Raw genomic sequence first — 19468 nt, 5'->3', positions numbered from 1 at the left:
ATTGACTCTGGCATATAACACCTGCATTCAACTTGAACACGGAGTTGTCAGTCATTCAGTCGCAGGGGTAGGAACCATAGCACAGCACTCGCCAATTTTTTTCTAGAAATAAATCTTTGTGGGAGGATAATGACCGGTTGGAAAGTGTTAAGTCCGGAGGAAACAAAGACGCGATCCCCTGTCTAAGAAGCAGGGAGGCGAAGACTGCCCTGCAGGCTTGCAGTTACCAGCTCTGAATCGCACACCAGTTCATTAGCAGCCAGCTGGGCATACATCGCCTGGGGCTAGGAAGCCTCGATAGCAAGATTTTTGAGGAATGGGACAAGATCTCCTGTAATTTTGCTCATTTCATTTCAGGGACCACACCCTGCTGGGTGGGAGGAAGAACTCCGAAGCCTGAGGCGGAAGCTTTGGCACGGCCACGGACCTGACCATCTATGGTCACAAAACGCATAGAGCAAACAGGAAGTGGGGCGCGAGTGGAAGATTTTCTCCACCTTCCCAGCCCTAGCCACGGAATCGAGCGAGGGCGAGCATGCCCAGACGCTCAAAGCCTACTCTATTAGCCTCCGCGACCGGGTCCATTGCTTTTCTGTACTACAGACAGGGAAACCAAAGCTTGCTCTCCCAGTCAGGGGCGAAGTTTGGTCCCGGTCCCTCCACCATCAGACACTGGGTCTCAGAGCCTTCTAGCTCCACTGTTGTTCCCTGAACCTCTTCCGGACTGAGGCTAAAAACGGACCGACCTTAGCCTCCGAGCACAAATTGACAAAAGAAGCAGCCACTCAGCTGTCCTCCTTTGCGGAGGTGGGGCTTGGCTAGGAACTACAGCTCCTTATTGGTCTGGGCCTCGGGGCGTGACCAACCGTGGACACGCCCCTTCCCCATTTCCCCACTCCCCCACCCCTGGAGGCGGAGCCCTTTTCCAAAAGCTCCTAAGCCAGATTCTCTCTCCGGTGGCGGGGAATGAGGGCGGAGTCACGAGCCGAGCGGCCAAACTTCTTCCTCTCTCCGGGGCTAGCGTTACAGCCGGTGGCTCATTTCCGGTGGGGGTGCCGCGCCCAGTGAGGGCCCGGAAGTGGGTCGCGCGAAGACCGCTGGGCGGTTCTTGCCGGAAGTGGAGAGCGGCTGATCGCAGTCCGGAGGTGAGGCGGAACTCTTAAGGTGAGGGTTGGTGGTTAGTTAAGGATTGGGGTGGTCTTTGGGGCCCACCGGGTCCTGGCCGTTAGTAACGGCCGTGTTAGCCTACGCGCATTTGAGGAGTCCTGCTGAAAGGCCGGGGTTGGGGCCCTTTGGCCATCCCGGGCTCCTGGGTGCGGTCTCTTGAGGTGGGGCTGGGGTACCAGATTGAGCCGGGAGGTCTTGGGGAAGCCACTTTCTCCTTGATTTCGCAGCTCTGCCTATCAGCCTCCGCGGAGGCCTGATTCCTAAAGGCATCCTAACCAACTGAATGGAACCTGTGAGACCTTAGAATTTCCTCCTGACCGGGTCTTGTTCCCATTTCTCGGATGGGTAACTTGATCTCGGAGAAGAAAAGAATCTGGTTTTAGAGAGAGGTTTCCAGTCCCAGATCCTTCCTTTCCTTGTAACCCCTCTAACTTTCGACCTGGGCAGCTGCAGGTTAAAGGCTAGCTGGTAGTAGAACTAAAAAAAGAAAAGTTAAAAATTTGGAATGCCTGTTAAATTTAAGGTAGGCTAAGTAAGCCCTGCGTTTACGTTCAGTGAGCTCCCCTTACTCTGCCACTGTTCACCCTGAATCCAGGCTAACTTTATGGGAGGTGCTGTCCACTTCTGGATCTGAAGTCAGATGATTCAGGTTGGGTCTGGCACAGTTGCCAAGTGCCTGTGGCCGTAGGATCGCTGTGTTTATTCTGTGTTGGCAGTATGGAAGATGTCATCGAATACAGCTTTGAAAAGTCTAGTCATTGCCCCCGTCGAGTTAACAGTGAGAGACAGTTAAGAAATAGGAATGTGGTGAGGGTGCTGTGGAAGGATGCAGCAAGGGAGTCAGAAACGTTTTGAAAGATCAGGGTGGGGGTGGTGGTGAGACTCTATTAGGTAGAAGTTAGTATCAGAACTGTCTGCTGCAGCTCTTTGTACTGCTTTCCCTTGAAGTGAAGATCCAGGGTTAGGGCAGCACCTCAGTGTGTGTGAAAACATTTTAGCTCAGGCACTTAGCCCTTGTGGCTAGGAATACACCTGTTCTCGCATGAGGTGTACAGTATGGGAGGAACCAACAAATCAAGGGTGGCTGAGTGCGTGCACTGTGTGAGCACAGAGCTACTGAGAACAGGAGAAATATCTGAGCCACAGTTCTGGGCAAAAATGAGGGACTTAGTGTTTCAAGATTTCCTTAGGCATATGAGCCTAGGAAACGGATTTCTAGGTAGAGAAGTAGATGGAAAGGCGCAGAGACCTAGGCATGAGAAAGACCCAAGTGACTAGTCAGCCTTGTTGTGGTTCCAGTATTGCTTGGAGAAGTGGAGAAAATGAGAGGTTGTGGAGTTGAATAAGGAGGCCCTTGGAAGCATGCTAAAGAATTTGGATTTTAGCCTGGAAGCTATGGGGATACTTTGAAGGGTTTTCCACTTGGCAGAGTGGGAAGGGACCAGACACTGGAGTAGACCAATACTTAAAAGCTGTTGCTGTGTCATGGCTCGAGCTGGAGAGGGGAAGTGGAAATGACCGAGAGGGGTTGTGTGTGAGCAGTGTTGGCCATATGTGGTAGTGTGTGTCTGTCATGTCAGCACCTGGAGTTTGAGGCAGGAGCATCACGAGCTGAAGCCTGGGGCAGATATCAAGGCTGGAATCCAAGGAACTGGAGGATTGTTATTTATAGGAGTGAAGAAGTGGTTGTAGTCTGGAAATTGCTGCTCTTCTGGTCTAAGATACTGTCAGTACCATTCAGAGAAGGAATATAAAAGGTTCATTGGAAAGAGTATAAAATTGTGAAATGACAAAGAGAAAAATCTGGAGCCTTCTGGGTATTAGTGCCCCCAGGCACAGATGTGTAATGTGGTGGTCTAGCCAGGGCAAATTGCGAAGGTGTGGCAGAAGAGGGTTTGGTCTGTACTGCTGAGAGAAATACTCAGGCCTGGAGTTTGGTAGGAGCTGGGAGCGGGGTGGGGTGTCTGGCTGGTTGTTCGGGGCTTTGAATGTCTTAGTCTAAATGTGTTTGGATTTTATTTTGTAACTGTCTGTTGATGCTGTAGCTCAGCACGCATAACTTTCTGTGGACACTTCCTACTTTGCAGAAATATTCTGTAGGTCAGCGGAGCATAATTAATGATGTAGGGAAGGTTAATAAAATTGGTAGCAGTGAAAGTACTTTAAAGTCTAACTTAACTCTGCAGACCAAGTGGTAGGTACTGGTGACTTCTCTGAGTGCGTCAGGCCTTGAGGAAGCCGTGTTTCCCTTCTGAGGGGAACTTTTTTTTAACCATGTTCATGGTAGTGCATGAATTTTTGTTGTTTTTTTTAAATTATAGGTTGACTGGTTTAAAAGAATGACTTCTTCATTTTGGTTTTCTGAGAAACTATAAGTACAAGGTTCATTTTGCTTAAACAAGCAAATACAAAGTGTTATTGGAAGTAAAACCCTTTGGCTTGAAATTTAATGCTGAGATTCGAAACCTGAGGACCATACACTGTATCTTACCAATTGTTGTGATTATTTCTTTAAATATCATCATCAGTTTATCTAGCATTAACTTGTCTTCTGTACCTAACACTCCAGCTTCTCTGTATCATAGTGAATTGTTTAAAGTTTTTGAAAACAAATCATTTTTTCACCCTTTTGTCTATTATTCTCACAGACTTCATAATCCCAAAGAACCAAGTCTAAATTTTTTTTCCAGCTTACCAGTCCTCCAAAATTTGACTTTTACATGTTGTGTTGTGCTGTATTGTGTTGTGTTGTGTTGTTTCATTTTGGAAGTGTGCTCTGTTGAACCAGGGCCTTGTGCTCGCTTGTCTACAGTGAGCTGTGGCACAGCCCCACTCAGACACTTGCCTAAATTAATTTTCAGACTTGACTTTCTAATTTAGATTAGCATTTTATGTGAGTCATTTGTTCTCCCCTTATGCTTCTTATATTAGACCAGGTTTTTTTCAGCGTTGGCACAGTTGACATTCGGGGCTGTCCTGTAAGATGCTTGGCAGCATCCCTGGCCTCTATCCATTGGATGTTGGTAGCACTTCCTCAATCGTGATAGCCAAAAATGTCTTGAGACATTGCTAAATGTTTCCTGGAGGAAAGAATTTCTCCTGGTGGAGAACTTCTTAAGAATACTTCGTAGGTGGGCTGGGGAGATGGCTTATACTATAAAGGCCCCTGCTGCTAAGCACAGCCCTTGAGTTCTATCCCTGGGACCCATGGTGGAAGGAGAGAACTGACTCCTACAAGTTGTCCTCTGACCTCTACCCACACCTGACTCCTACAAGTTGTCCTCTGACCACTACCCATGCCTGACTCCTACAAGTTGTCCTCTGACCTCTACCCACGCCCTATAGCATGTAGGCATCCACACACAATAAATAAGTGTAATAGAAAACACAGCTATGTTCCTACTGGGTCTTATTTCTTCAGCTAACATCTCTGAGGAGGCTCTGGAGCTGCACTTAGCACAGTGTATGGCACATTATAAGCATTGTACACTAGTGAATAAGTCATTTGTTTTCATTGAGGTACTGGGAAGTTATTGTGCTTTCGAGGAAGTCCTCACCACCCACCCTCCTAAGACCCCTGTTTTCAGTTATTTTTTTTTTTTTAACATTTATTTTTTTATTTGATGTATTTGTACATCCCAAGTGCATGCATGTACACCATGTTCATACTGGTTACCATGGAGGCCAGAATAGGGAGCTGGAGTTACAAATGGTTGTAACTGCCTGGTATGGGGTTGAGAACCTCAGGGTCTTTTCTGAGAGCAGCAGCTGCTTATAACCACTGAGCCATCTCTCCAATGCCTGATTTGCAATCTTTTAATAGAGAAAGGCCAATGATTGGCAGGACCTGGCAGCAGAGTTTGTGTTAGTTACCTGGCAAGTTAGCAGATTTGTCTGTGCCTGATATTATGGATATGAAGACTCCTGTTTTGATCATGTTCATATTGCTAGCAGTTAGCTTGCTTGGGTTTAGTGGCTGGGGATTTCAGAGTTGATAGTCTTGTAGTTTCTTCCTTAAATTAATATGACTTTAGCATTCGCCATAAAACTTTCTTCTTGATATACCGTTATGTAAACCCAATTTAAAAAAAAAAGTCAAAGCTCTAAAAATATTCCTTTGCTACAGTGCAGCTTTGTTTGCTTCCTATTACCAGACATGTGCCAAACTTTTCCATTTGCCTGGGAAATAGTTGAAATGTTTAATGGAAGGAATAAGTAGCCTTGCTATTTTTGTTTGAGGTTTTTTTGGGGGGTGGGGGGTGGGGGAGAGTGTTTTTAGCTCTTTCCTTCCTCCAGAGGCCATTACAACTCCTATATTTAAATTAATTATAGACTTAGAATCACAGATCTTTTCGTATCTATAGTTGCAGCTGAATCATGTCTAAGGATGGATATCATCTTTGAAAATATCTTTATGTTTGTGAGTTGGAAAGGCTGTTCTATTAAAGCACCCATCCAGGCAGAAATCAGCAATGCGGTTGTTCGTTCTAAGTACAGACACAGGGGAATAACAGGGGCCTGCTGAATGTTCATAATACTCTTCAGTCTACAGGGAGAGAGGATTCCTAGCCACACAGAGTTGTCTGCTAGCCCTGAACCATTGAAGCAGCCAGTTCCCAAGTCTGATTTCAGCCCGGGTGATATCACTCCCACTCCCACTCCTGGAGTCTCAGCTAGAGGACGGTGGCAGAGGGAATAGGAGCCGAGTCTTGATGTTGACTTGGATTCCCTCCCTCCCTAGAAGATAGGCCTTTCTTTTCTCTTTTAATCTAATCCTCAGGTGGCAGTGACTTGGGCACTAAATGTCATTGGTTTCATCAGCGAAACCAAAATCTTGGGGAAGAACAGTAGCTCCTGATTTGGATTAGATGTAGGTGACATCTTTACAGAGTTGATTCTTTGGTTTCTGGGTTAAGTCAGCTGTCTTAGAATTTCTGTTGTTGCAGCAAACACGGTGACCAGAAAGCAAGTTGGGGAGGAAAGGGTTTATTTGGCTTACACTTCTCAGCGCTGTCCATCGTTGAAGGAAGTCAGGGCGGAGCTTACACAGAAGCTAAGGAGGAGTGCTGCTTCCCGCATGCTTCCCACCCCGGACTACCTGCCCAGGAATGGCGCCACCCACATGGCCTGGGTGTCCCCCATTGGTCACTAATTAAGACGATGTCCTACAGCTGGATCCTATGGTGGCATTTTTCTCCACTGAGGGGCTCCTTTCTTTGATAGTTCTAGCTTGTGTCAAGTTGACATAAAACCAACCAGAACAAGTCTACATGTAGGTATTTCCTATTAGCCTGTTTAGAGGCTAAGAATCTATATTATTAGGGATAGAATTAACTAATATATATAGTTTCGTGGTAGCTTGAAACAGACATCCCAGGAGGTAGTGTTCTCGCTCATCCCCTAGTCCCTTTTTGAAATAGGGCTTCACTATGTAGACCTCTGCTTCCTGGGTGCTGGATTAAAGATGTTTTTCCTTTTCTTTCATTCTAAAACACTGTAATTCTAGGTCAAAGTTTAGAAAAAAAGGGGAATTTTCTGAAAATGTTGTAATGTGCTAGCTATTGTAAATCTTATCTTTAGGGTCCCCCCCCCAGTCCATTTAGCTGTTTCCCATAATTAGGGACCCCAGGTATCTTCACTATAGATGGGTGCATGGATATGTAACACTGCAGTGAATGTCTTCACGCTATCATCACTTTCAGGACGCTATGATAATATACTTTCTTAGGATAAATCTTAACAGGCTTACAAAGACAAGCCTAAGAAAGCATTTCCCCCCCTTTTTCTTACTTTCTCATTCTCTCTCTCTCTCTCTCTCTATCTCACTTTTGTTAGGTTTTGTTTTGTCAATTTTGGGACAGGATTTCTTTGTGTAGCCCTGGCTGTCCTGGATCTCACTCTGTAGGCCAGGCTGGTCTTGAACTCAGAGACCTATCTGTCTCTGCCTTCCAAGTGCTGCGATTAAAGGCGCGTCCCACCATTGCCCAGACAAGAGAAGAATTTAAGGTCAGTTGGTTTATTAAGAATATAGACTGACTTGGACAGTTGGGACAGTTGTTTTCATTTCTGTTTTATATGAATTGATGACTTAGAACTCCCCTGGGATAAAGTAGAAACCATTTCTCACTACTGGCTTATGGCCTCTTGAGTTGTGACCAGAGCTGCTGTAGTAACCCAGCCCATGGCCTTCAGCATGAGTTAATGAATAGTAAGAAGTTGTTGGAATGAGGAGATTGAGAGGTTGCTAGTTGCTGACTGCTCAGTGGCACAGTGTCTATGTAGTGTGTACAACTCCAGGCTGTGGGTTCTATCCCTAGTACCACAAAATATAGAAGGATGAAAACAAAGCAGTGTTGCAAGGGTCTGGAACCATTTCTAGTTTTTCCTGGTTTCGGACTGCAAAAGAAGTTGCTGGAGAATCAGGCTCATAGTTTCCTTCCACCCTGCCTGGTGATGTCATGAAGCTTTTCTTGCCAGTGACTTGTAAACATCATCTCCAGTCTTGATCCTTTCCCAGGCTCTCTTTCTAAATACGTATTGGACATTTTTATTTAGAATCTTCATCTTTTCTTCCGACTCTGTACATCTAAAGCAACACCATCTTTTTGCTGTAACTAGAACCTGCTACTGCCTTAATGCCATCATTCTTGTAAGGCCCCCATTCTTGTGACTCTAGAATTGCCCTTCTCTCCCTTCTGAATGCTGAAGTGCTTTCAGTCAAGGACCAGTTACCCTTGTTCTCTGTCTGGTTCACACTCGTGTGTGCCCTCCAGGGGCAGAGCTGAGAGCAGTGGGTGGAAGTTTCAGGGAGGCAAATTTGCCTCCATATAAGGAGTACTTCGAGCTGTCTGCATAGAAATGGGCTGTTTCGGAGTCTAGGGTTCTTTATGCCTGAAGGTGCTTGATCACAGGCTGCCCAACTAATTGCTAAGAATGTTGAAGGGACTGTTCTGGCATCAAATGGAGTTTTGATAAAGGTGATTTCTACAGTTACTTTTAATCCGGAGAAGCTGATTCTATGGGAGGTAGCTTTGCCTTTCCCCTTTTGGGCAGGGAAACTATTTCATCCTTTAAAAGAAAATCCCAGCACTTAATTCAGGTGCCAGTTCCTTAGTTGCCTAAAAGAGGACTGATTGTAGGCTAATTGATGGTTTTCAGGCACCAGTTATTGTAGGGTTTTTGTTTTTTTGTTTGAAATGTTTTGATGAGTTGGGGCATGGCAGCATGTCTTTAATCTCAGCACTCCAAGCAGAAGCAAGCAGGTCTCTGTCAATCTGAGGCCAGCAGGTCTGTCTACACAGTGAATTCTGTGCCAGCCAGTGCTACTTAGTAAGTCCCTGTTACCTCGACCCTTAAAGTCTTTTGTAGTAGCCTTCTTATCTTTTCCTGAGCATTTTGGAGCAGCTAAATAGGTGAGCAACCTTACAGACCCTGATATTTTCCCTTTCGTTCAAACACTATTCTGTTTACCAGATAGTATTTGTAAATGATTTGCTTTCTTTCATCTGTAGTCCTTTTTTCATTTCCATCATTACAGCAAGCTAGACATTAGCTGGCTTTTCTAGGATATCTGACCCAGCTTGCTTAGCCAGCCTTATCTCTGTACTGCATCATTCTAAACTTGTTTTTTTAAAGCATAGTCTATATTTCTATCAGTTTTTAAAAGGACTTATTTTTAATTTTATTATTTTTGAGAAAAAAATCTTACTCTGTAGCCCTTGCTGGCCTGGAACTCACTATATAGACCAGGTTGCTTCAAACTCACATAGATCCCACCCCCCAAATATGTATATATGTGTATAGAGGGGGCTTACAAGTGGACTTAGAGAAATTGCTCAGTTTATTCCCCTACACACACACACACACACACACAATTTTTTTTTTTTTTTTTTTGAGACAGTTTCTTTGTGTAGCCCTGGCTGTTTGGGGACTCACTCTGTAGACCAGCCTGGCCTGGAACTCAGAGATCTACCTGCCTCTGCCTCCCAAGTGCTGAGATCAAAGACGTGCGCCACCTAAATCTTTTTTTTTTTTTTAATTAAAGATGAGGATGGCTTGCTGGAATTGGTTCTCTTCTTGTATTGCGGGTCCTGGTTATTGAACTCAGGTTGTCAGGCTTGGTGGCATGTACTTTTAACCTCTGTGCCATCTTGCCAGTCCTAAAATGACATATTCTAATAAGCAAAACTATTTCCCTGTGTAGTTTCAAGATATCTATACAGTAATGTGATTTGTGCCTGAGAAAGCAGCATTTATTTTCGGTGGACATTATTTGTAATATTTTTACAAAGACAAGCAAAGAATTTTAAGGAGGAGGAAGAAACACATCCCTGCAGAGTTGACAGAAGGGAAAGAGGCCAGGTCCATTTTAGATGTCAGTGGGTAGGTCCCACTCACATTTGTTCATTCATTGTCTAAAGATCCACTATAACCACCGTAGTTTTAGTCCCTGTTAATTTCCTAATGCTGGATTTACAAAGACAAGCCGTGATTCCTGCCCTAAGGCAGCAAATTGCCTGTTGGTTCTTTCTTTTCCATCCATCCATCCCACCTATCTACCAATCTATCAATCTATCTATCTATTGTGAGTGTTCATCCATCTGTTCATCTGTGTCCATGTACATCTGTGCAGAAGCATGGAGGTGGAAGAACAACTTTCAGGAGTTTTTTCCTCATTATGAGGGTTTCCAGGATCTAACTTGGGGCCTTAGGCTAGGTGGCAGGTACCCTTATATGATGAGCTATCTCACCCACTCCTGCTTGTTGGCTATTAAGTGGTTTTAACCCTCTGTGGTGGTAGAGATAAGTGGCACAGTATCATGGAAGTACATAAATGGAGGTAGGTGATATCTTACCTGAGTCTTAAAGGACAATAAGAGTTCCTGAGATGGGGCAAAGTCCCACCACGCAGGGTGGGTAGCTTAATAAGTGAAAGAAGACATGTTTTTGTTTTGTTTTGTTTTGTTTTTTTGTTTTTTCAAGACAGGGTTTCTCTGTATAGCCCTGAGTGTCCTGGAACTCACTCTGTAGACCAGGCTGGCCTCGAACTCAGAAATCCACCTGCCTCTGCCTCCCAAGTGTTGGGATTAAAGGCATGCGCCACCACGCCCGGCGAAGACATGGTTTTTTATGGAAGTGCGAGTAAGTTGGTTGCTGAAGTGTGGTTAAGGGACCAGGTGAGGATAGGTGATAACGAAGGGCCAGATGATGGAAAGGCTTATTTGGACTTCACCCTGAATGCTATGAATACTGAATGGTATTAAATAAGATACAGTGCAGTAAGGGAAAACTCATGATGTGTAAAACCTATTGACTTGAGTTTTGATTATGGAACTCATGTTGGAAAAAAGAAACCAGATGGATGCTGGAGCAAATATCTGTAATCCAAGCATTCTTCCAGCAAGATGGGAGGCAGAGACAAGAGAATCAACCAAAGAGCACATACACAGTGCAAACTCAAGAAACCCTGAGAGACCCTGCCCCAAAACAAGGTAGAAGGAGAGAATCAACACCTGAAAAGTTGTTCTCAGCACCCACACCAATATCCACACCCACTCACACAGGATTTAAAAAATATACATCCTAGTTATATTTGCATTTGACGTGGCTGAAGAAAGGGTATGTTTCTGAATTTAGGGGAGACTAGCTAGGAAGTTATAGCACTAACCAAGGCAAAGTTTAAGTGATTCCTCCCCTGCCCCCCCCCCCCCNTGGGTTTTGTTTGTTTGCTTGTTTGTTAAAGTCAGGATGAAGGCAAGGGATATCTATTCTTGAGGTATGCAAAATAAATTCTGTAGATGTGTTTATTTAAGACAGTGTTTCATGCAGCATTTGGGAGGTGTATATAGGAGAACCAGGAGTTTTGAGACCATCCTGTCCTGTGTGAGACCCTGTCTCTACAAAACAGAACAGAAGGACCACTCTTGTTCACTGTATTATGGCTGACAGTTTCCAGATTATTAGCTTGGGCACTTATGTGACTGCCAGCAGTGCTGACCACTGAGACAGTGTGGAGAAGGCATGGGAGAGCAGTGCTGGGGAAGAGGAGGAATGGTATTTCAGTTTGAGGTGACTTTGGGACAGCCAGGTTTAGATGTCTAGATGGGAGGTGGATCTAAGATTCTAAAGCCCAGAAGAATGGCTTGACTTGAATATGCTGCTCTGAGGTCTTTAATGGATAGGTGCTTGCAAGCAGTTTGGATGTGTTTCTATAGTAATGGCAGTTGAAGGTTAGGGAGAAGTGGACATGATCACCCTGAGAGTGTGTAGGGCAAGAAGAGGTGTGTCTTGCTGGAAGGGGTGGCTCACACGTGTAATCTGAGCACTGGGGAGGAAAGAGGTGTGTCGTTTGGTTTGTCTTTGCTTTTGGACATTCTTTCCCATAACCTATCAAATCTCACTCTATTCCCACAAAACAAAACAAGAACAACCCCAAAGCCCTGGTTACTGCTCTATATTTGGTTAGTGGTAGGAAGAAATTAGCTATAAATGGTAGTTTTATCCAGGTAAGGTGGTTCATACATGTATTTTTAGCATGTGGGAGGTAGAAGCAGGAGGATTTGGAGTTCAGCATCATCTTTAGCAATTTGGGAGTTACAAGATTTATTTTTTAAACTTATGTGTATTTGTATGAGTGTCTGCATGTAAATGTAAGTGTCCCCTGAGGCCAGAAGTCATTAGATCCCCTGGAGTTGTAATTATAGGTGGTGGTGAGTTCCCTGAAGTGGATGCCAGGAACAGAGCTCAGGTCCTCTGAGGGCTTTTTTTTTTTTTTTTTTTAAACCATAGATGCAACTTTTCAGCCCCTAAAACTTATTAAAATTTTAAAATTAGTTGTCAGGGCTGGAGAGATGGAGACCTCAGAGCAGCATATTCCAGTCAAGCCATTCTTCTGGGATTCAGAATTTTAGATCTACCTCCCATCTAGACATCTAAACCTGGCTGTCCCAAAGGTACCTCAAACTGAAATACCATTCCTCCTCTCCCCAGCACTGCTCTCAGTGGTTAAGAGCAGTGGCTGCACTACCTGAAGACCTGAGTTCAATTTATCCACCCAAGGCAGCTCACAGATGTCTGTAGCTTCAGTTCCAGGAGATCTGACCCCCTCTTCTGGTTCTGTGGGCCATCCATATATATACACAGATATTCTTGTGTGCAAAAACCCATTCATGTAAAATAAAAATAAATCTTAAGATAAAATGACTTTAGTTTTCACAGCTGTGGTAGCGTGTACTGTCCTACACAGTTTGTATCGATTTGCTCACTGCCTGCCTTTATGTATGACAGAGCATGTTATATAGCAGAACTGAGTGCTTTGCATGGATGGTAGCTTTGGGATTTAGTTTGTTCCCCTAGATTTATAGTGTGGATTACATGTGAGTCTGCCCTGGCCAGTATCCAGATTGGATCAAAGAAGTAGAATATCTATTGTTTGATGGTCTTGCTGTCCCAGGTCTGTTCCCACGTGAGTAGGAATAGACCCAGAAGCTCCAGCTGTTGCTTCAGCGCAGGAAACAGAAAAGGTGGTTTCTCACAGTTATTATTATTATTATTGCCCCCTGCTCCCCCCACTGGCACTCCTAAATAACACTTGGTAACAAGTGGCTGGATTCAGAGAGATAGGAGCTGCACACAGAGAAGAATGAACAGAGATTGTATTGTCTGTTGAGCTGCTTATCTCCTGCACAGGGAAGCTAATGTGGAAGAGTGAGATACTGTGGCGCGTTATCTATCGTTTTGGGGAAGATTCTAATTGTTGTAGGAGTCACTGAGTCCCATCAGCTTCAGTTACTTGAATTACCTAATGTTTTGATGAATCAGACTGTAAGTCAAGGCTTTAACTGAAACTCTGCAATCACAGTTACCTTGTACAGGTGCTGATAGGTAATGTTTCATACTTGGGTGTGTGGTCCAAGCAACTGTCAGGAGCCTTGTTCTTCTGTGGTTTTATAACGTGTATATGTTCATAAATAAGTCCTGCACACCTTCAACCTAACCAGCCTGGTGGTAGTGGTCTAGAAGGGTGCGTAGAGTAGGGCCAGCTTAGATAACCAGCCTTTTCTCCTGTCTTGGAGCTTGCTCTTTTAGCCTCTTAGACAGTGAATGAGGCTGGTTCAGGTAAAAGGTACTCTGAAAAGTGTATAGCAAGCTTGCAGGTCTGTGGTCTCCTTGGCTGCGTAGCCAGACCCCACCCATTCCCTTATGAGCTTGGCTCAGATGGCAGCTTCATGATACCCTTATCTGATCTCCCAGCTGATGCGTTCAGCCTCTGAAACTCCATGCCTCTCTACCTGCAGCTTCTGTCACCTTCAGCTTTTTCCCTACTTGTTTGGTGGCTGTTAGTATATAAGTTAAATACCCTCTCCCCACCCTCAGTAAGACGTTAGTGAGGATGGTATTTATCCTGGTATGTGATGTCCCATTGCAGACAGGGAGTTGGGGGTAGGGTGGAAACCACATTGAACATATAGCTTGGACGTTTGAGTGTTGGTTTCTGTGGTGACTAGTGTGTGACTAGAGACAAGTTATTAAATGTTACTAAAAGTTAAATTTCTGTTTTAAGTGTATTGTAACTGGTTGAGGGTGTGACTCAGTGGTAAAACGCTTACCTAACATTGATGAAGACCTGGGCTAAAACTCCCCTCCCCCAAAAGGAGTATAGTAATTATCCCAAATAGCTGTAGGGAGGTTTAACCTGAGAAAATATGTATGGCCTACTTTGTAAATTCTAAGCTCCTACACAAATATTTGTTAGTATGTACTAAGTCCTCAAGTATTTGAGTAAGATTTGCATTAGTGAACACGTTTTCCTGAGTAGTTTTCTTACTTAATGAAGTCTGCATGGTTTTGCAAATGCTCTAGATGACTTTCTCCCTGTATTTTATTACTAAGTTATCCTGTTCTACGGAATTGGTATCGTCCTCACCTCAAGTCGGTATAATATTAAAATAACATAAGATATTTGATCTGTTTCAGCAGGTGGAACATTATGGCTGACATGCAAAATCTTGTAGAAAGATTGGAGAGGGCAGTGGGCCGCCTGGAGGCAGTGTCACATACTTCTGACATGCACTGTGGATATGGAGACAGTCCTTCAAAAGGTAAGCCAGACCCAGTGGGGTGCTCTGTGTGATCCTGGCCTAGTTTTTCTGTCCTGGTGAACTTTCTTCTTTGGAGCTCACCTCCCAGACTTAATGTAGGTAGCTTATCTCCTGCGAACAGATAAGGAAGGAAGTGACTTGGTACAGACCTCCCTGTGGTTAAGTAATTTTAACGCAAGAACTTCCTGCTTGTGTGATGTTTCCTGTCCTTTCTTGAGCAGAATGACTCTAGTCATTCTGTCAGATGACAAGTGAAACTAGTTTTTCCTCTCTAAGTGATTTGAACAATTATCCATTTTGCCTATACACTAGCCAAACATAGAATGTTAGAGATGAAAGGTATATTGGAGGATTTTCATGTTTATTTCAATTTATAGATGAAGAACATTAAGCCCAGAGAGTAAGGATGTCACGGATTCAGTTAGTGATGGGGTTAGAGACAGAGCTCTGCTGCCCGGCTCCTGCTCTAGTTTTCTGTGCACCGTGTCTCATTGGCTCTTCTCTTTCAAGAAACATTCTGTCTGGGGACCTGGCTCATTGGTTAAGTGCTTGCCGTACAAGCTTGAGGGCCTGCCTGAGTTCAGATCCACAGAACCCTCTTAATGCTGAACACAGTAGCATGTGTCTATAATCCCAGTGCTCCTGTGTTGAGATGGGAGGCAAGGACAGGAGACTCCGGGAACCTCGTGGACTACGTAGCCAGGTGTGTGTAGTAGTGAACAGGAAGGGATGCTGTCAAAGTAGAAGGCAGGAAGGACCAATACCTCAAGTTGTCCTCTGATGACCACATAAGTGCCAGTACACATCACTCAGTGTCTCTTTGATTCTCCTATTGCGTGTGTTTGCCTTCCCTAGGAGCAGTTCCATATGTGCAAGCATTTGACTCGCTGCTTGCCAATCCTGTGGCAGAGTACTTGAAGATGAGTAAGGAGATCGGGGGAGATGTGCAGAAACACGTAAGGACGTGGGACCTTTCTTTCGTCTCCTATTTAAGGACAGGAAGCTTTTCTTCACATCTCTTCACCCTCAGTATAGTGGCCCCCGGGAGCCTCCTGACTCCTTTTCTTCTTTCTTCATTGGTGGAGGAACAGAAATGGGGTTCATTTTTCTAGGTCTCCTGTTTTACTACATATTCCGTGTGTTTCTTTTATGACAAAGCTTGTTTGGTCATAAAATACAACTGTGTTCATCTTTGTGGTGGAGAGTGTCCTGGCAGTCTTATCTTAATGTTATGTAACCAAGTGGAGGGTGGCTTATTCAAAGGAATCATTCTCATGACTTAGCACCTATAAACCGAGGATGGTAGTTATTAGTTATGCTAATATGGATTACTTTCACATTTAGCCCCTGTGAGAATGAGGTAGGCAATGACAGATGCCTGTCCTCCCACTTCCCTTCATGCTCTGCCTCCTACACTGTCACCACCACCTGCATCCCACACTCACTGACACTCTGCATCTCTTCTGGGGCCCAGCACTGAATGATCATTTATAAACAGTAATCATATTTAGGATCTTTCTAACTGACCCTGAGCCCCTTATACACTAGTCGTTGGCAGTGTCTGAGAGGTGGGAACTCTGTGGAGCAGTGCTGGGACTACAGTGGTAGGGGAACGGTGGTATATTTTTTACTTCAGACAATTGTATAACATTTGAAAAAAGAATTTAAGCAACCTTTTAAAAAAATTCTATGTGTCCGGGTGTTTCCCTGCATGCATGTCCATATACCAATTGTGTGCATGACATTGAATCCCCTAGAAGTAGAGTTACAGATGGTGTGAGCCATGATGGGTGCTGAGAACCAACTCTTGAGTCCCGTGGAAGAACAGCTGGTGTTCTTAACTACTGAGCCCTCTCCAGCACCTTGAAAAAAATTTTTTAAATGTATGTCACTTTTATCTCTGAGAGTACAAATCCAGCTGCAGTGTGATAGCTCCTGCCTGTCATTCTAGTCTTGGGAGACTATGGCCTGAGGATGTCACACTTTTAAGATCCTGTCTCAAAACATCAAAAAATAAAATAAGGAGCTGGAGAGACGCTCTTGCAGATGTCTTGAGCTCTCTTCCCAGCACCCACTTCAGGTGCTTCAAGGCTCCAGTTTAGGGCATCTGACATCCTCTGCTGGCCTACGCTGGGATCTGCACAGAGATACTTGAATGAGAATAAAAGTAAATTTAAGCAAACTTTACTTGGGCCTGGGCTATATTATTACCTCAGTGGTAGAATATTTTTTTGATACCATTCATAGAGCTTTGGATTCTATCCCTAGTACCTCAACAAACAAAAAAACACCCCCCTCCCCCGAGCAAAAATCCAAACAGATCCCAGAAGTACTTCCTATGAACTCACTAACTTGCTGTCACCTAAGATGGGTTGGGTTCATTTCCAGTTCTGGCTACTTGTCCGTGAGAGTTCCAACAGGAACAATAGTGAATGTGATTCTGCTATCAGTCCCTGAATTCTGGAATGCATGAGGCAGACAACATGGAGGGCTTGTGGATGTGGAAGTTTCAGGTTATATTTACATGTCATGTGTCATGGACAGCAGATTGTTTTTTCCTGCAGGCGGAGATGGTCCACACAGGCCTGAAGTTGGAGCGAGCTCTCCTGGTTACAGCTTCTCAGTGCCAGCAGCCAGCTGGTGTAAGTTTACTAGATAGTTGAGTTTGCTCTGATGCTCAGGGCAAACAGAAATTTCCAAGAGGCTGTCACAACGTGCTACAGTAATACACAACAGTGTACAGACATAAAAGCAGCCTCAAGTGCCCCATGGGACTGTGCCTTGGGTAGTTACCAGTCCCCAATGACTTTTTGTTTTCTGTCATTTTGTCATTACTTTAGTTGCCCCTGGGACATCACTGCTTCTGTCAGGAAATGGAGGCAGCTTTGGTGTTTGACAGGTGGCACAGCTGTGGTGGGGACCCTAAGCCTTTGAAACTGGGACTCCCTTCATCCCTTACTCTCCTTTTAGCTTGACTCTTATTTCAACATTTTTTTTGCTACCTGATATGGAAAGTTAGAGAAATGAGAGCTTTCTCAGAAGGAAAGCTTGTCTTGGGTTTTCTTGGTCACAGAAGATGCTAAAACGAGCCTTCCTGCTAAGCTTGAAATAAATAAAGTCCTTGACCCTTGTCATGCCTAAGTCTGTGAAAACAATGCAAACAATTTAAATATCTGTCTTGAGTGATGAGTGTGTTTTATCTCAGTCTTTTCTCCAAGTTCATACTTTCCCAGATGAATAAAATGGCTGAGACACTGTCATGTTTTAGACTAAGGTTAGCAAAACCACAGACTGCAGGCTGATTTCCTCCAATGTATGGAAATGAAGTTTTTTTGGGGAACAAATATTCACTGATTAGTACTTTAGAGAAGTTTTTGCACTTCTTGTTAGACTGTGAACGCAGGACCTGAGAACTGACATGGTTAGGAAACCTGGTTTTGAAGGGAGGATCAAAAAGTGGGAACATAAGGCTCATCCATTTCGCTAAGTGGCTTTGAATGGCAGCATCACAGACTGCATTTGAATCACCGGATCTCTACTAAGCAGCTGCTGTGTGGCTCAGGGTGCATTGAGGACAAAGGAGAACTCAGACAAAGCCCTGGCCTTTCTTTGAAAAGTTAACAGAAAAACAAGCACCGGGTTTAGTAGTATACCTTTAATCCTAGCATTTGGGAAGTGGAACGCGAAATCAGGGGGCGTTAAAGTCATCCTCAGCTACATACACAGCAGCCTGAACTGCATGAGAGAGACCCTTTGAGAGACAAGGGAAAGGAAGGACATACATGGGTCCGGGGATAGTTTGCGGTGTTGTATGGTAAGGTATCAAGATTGGTTATATTGACATATGATACAGAAGCTGTGGCAGCTGGGGTAAAAAAGCTGCCACATGAAGTTAAAAGCTAAAAGCTCATGAAGTTATTTAGATAAGTGGAGAAAGAGAGCATAAGGAACAAAGATAAGCTGTATCTTCTGTTGGTGGGTCAGAAAAGAGACAAGTGGCTTGAATGAAGGGAGGGGCTTTTCAGGTATAAACTGTAGGTCCCAAGCACAACGTCTCTCCTGAGGACTTGAAACTTACTGCAGAGGAAGGGTGTGAGCAGTGTCTTAGCCATGTGAGTCACGGTGGGGTGGGTACAGAGTTTACCTTAGTGTTCATTATAGGCCATAACAGATTCTCCCATTGCCAGGCTTTCGGTACATGGTTATAATTTCAACACTTGGGAGCTGAGGCAGGAGTATTCTGGATTCTAGACTACATAGAATATTGTCCCTATAAACTGAAGACGGGGAAATGCTTGCCTTCAGAGTCAACAGTTGGTCTGCATATGTAGAAATACTAACCATAGTCATTTCCCATCTCTCCTAGAATAAACTTTCTGATTTGTTGGCACCTATCTCGGAGCAGATCCAAGAAGTTATAACCTTCCGGGAGAAGAACCGAGGCAGCAAGTTTTTTAATCATCTATCAGCTGTCAGTGAAAGCATCCAGGCCCTGGGCTGGGTGGCTCTGGTAAGAGGGAGGGGAGGGTGTAAGCAGGGAAGGAGGTATGGCTGCCGAGGCTCTCTGTCACTGGCTGCTTCTTCCTCCACAGGCTGCGAAACCTGGCCCCTTTGTGAAAGAGATGAATGATGCGGCCATGTTTTACACAAATCGTGTCCTCAAGGAGTACAGAGATGTGTGAGTCTAGCCTTTCCCCAGGGGGCAGGACAAATGTAGAATTCACCTCCTGGAGTGACCTCTGTGTTGGTCTTCTCACTTCAAGGCTGTTTCGTGGAAACTTGGTAGATCTCGTCTCATAGAAACTGCATTCGCAAGCAGGAAATATTTCTGCTTCCATTTCTTTTTTGACTCTGAATGTTAGGTGCTCTTCAGTTTCCTGGTCCTTACTCACCCAGGTTTAGGGTTATGTTGGAGGTAAAATGAATGAATACTTTTAAAGTTTCTTTTATTATTATTATTATGTGTATGGTTTTTTATTTTTTGGCTTGGGTTTAAATCTGTGCACTGTGAAACTCCTCTGGAACTGAAGTTACAGATCTTGTGAGATGCTATGTGGGTGTTAGGAATTGACACAGGGTCCCCTGGAAGAGCAGCCACTGCTCTTAACTATGTAGCCACCTCTCCAGATTTTTAAATCATTTTTTTTTTTAATGTATATGATACACTGTCACTGTCTTCAGACACACCAGAAGAGGGCATC

General features: G+C 44.3%; 1 protein-coding gene across 4 annotated transcripts in view; it reads left to right on the top strand.

Moving 5' to 3' along the window:
- The first annotated feature begins 903 nt into the window (after positions 1-903).
- Positions 904-19468, top strand: part of Cap1 (cyclase associated actin cytoskeleton regulatory protein 1) — a 25688-nt gene continuing 7123 nt past the window's right edge. The window contains exons 1-6 of one of the 4 annotated variants that reach the window (XM_029539597.1): positions 904-1145; positions 14146-14267; positions 15123-15223; positions 16832-16909; positions 18634-18777; positions 18860-18945. In XM_029539597.1, the coding sequence (XP_029395457.1) occupies positions 14156-14267; positions 15123-15223; positions 16832-16909; positions 18634-18777; positions 18860-18945 (521 nt within the window). In that variant the 5' untranslated portion in view covers positions 904-1145; positions 14146-14155. Of the gene's footprint in view, positions 1165-14142; positions 14268-15122; positions 15224-16831; positions 16910-18633; positions 18778-18859; positions 18946-19468 lie in introns of all 4 variants that reach the window. The other 3 variants (XM_021199529.2, XM_021199530.2, XM_021199527.2) reach the window with 3 other exon arrangements.

Source organism: Mus pahari, chromosome 6, assembly GCF_900095145.1.
Source record: "Mus pahari chromosome 6, PAHARI_EIJ_v1.1, whole genome shotgun sequence".
In the NCBI taxonomy this organism is placed as follows: domain Eukaryota; kingdom Metazoa; phylum Chordata; class Mammalia; order Rodentia; family Muridae; genus Mus; species Mus pahari.
Note: the sequence above shows the minus strand (reverse complement) of the source record. Positions and strands in the feature narration are given on the sequence as shown.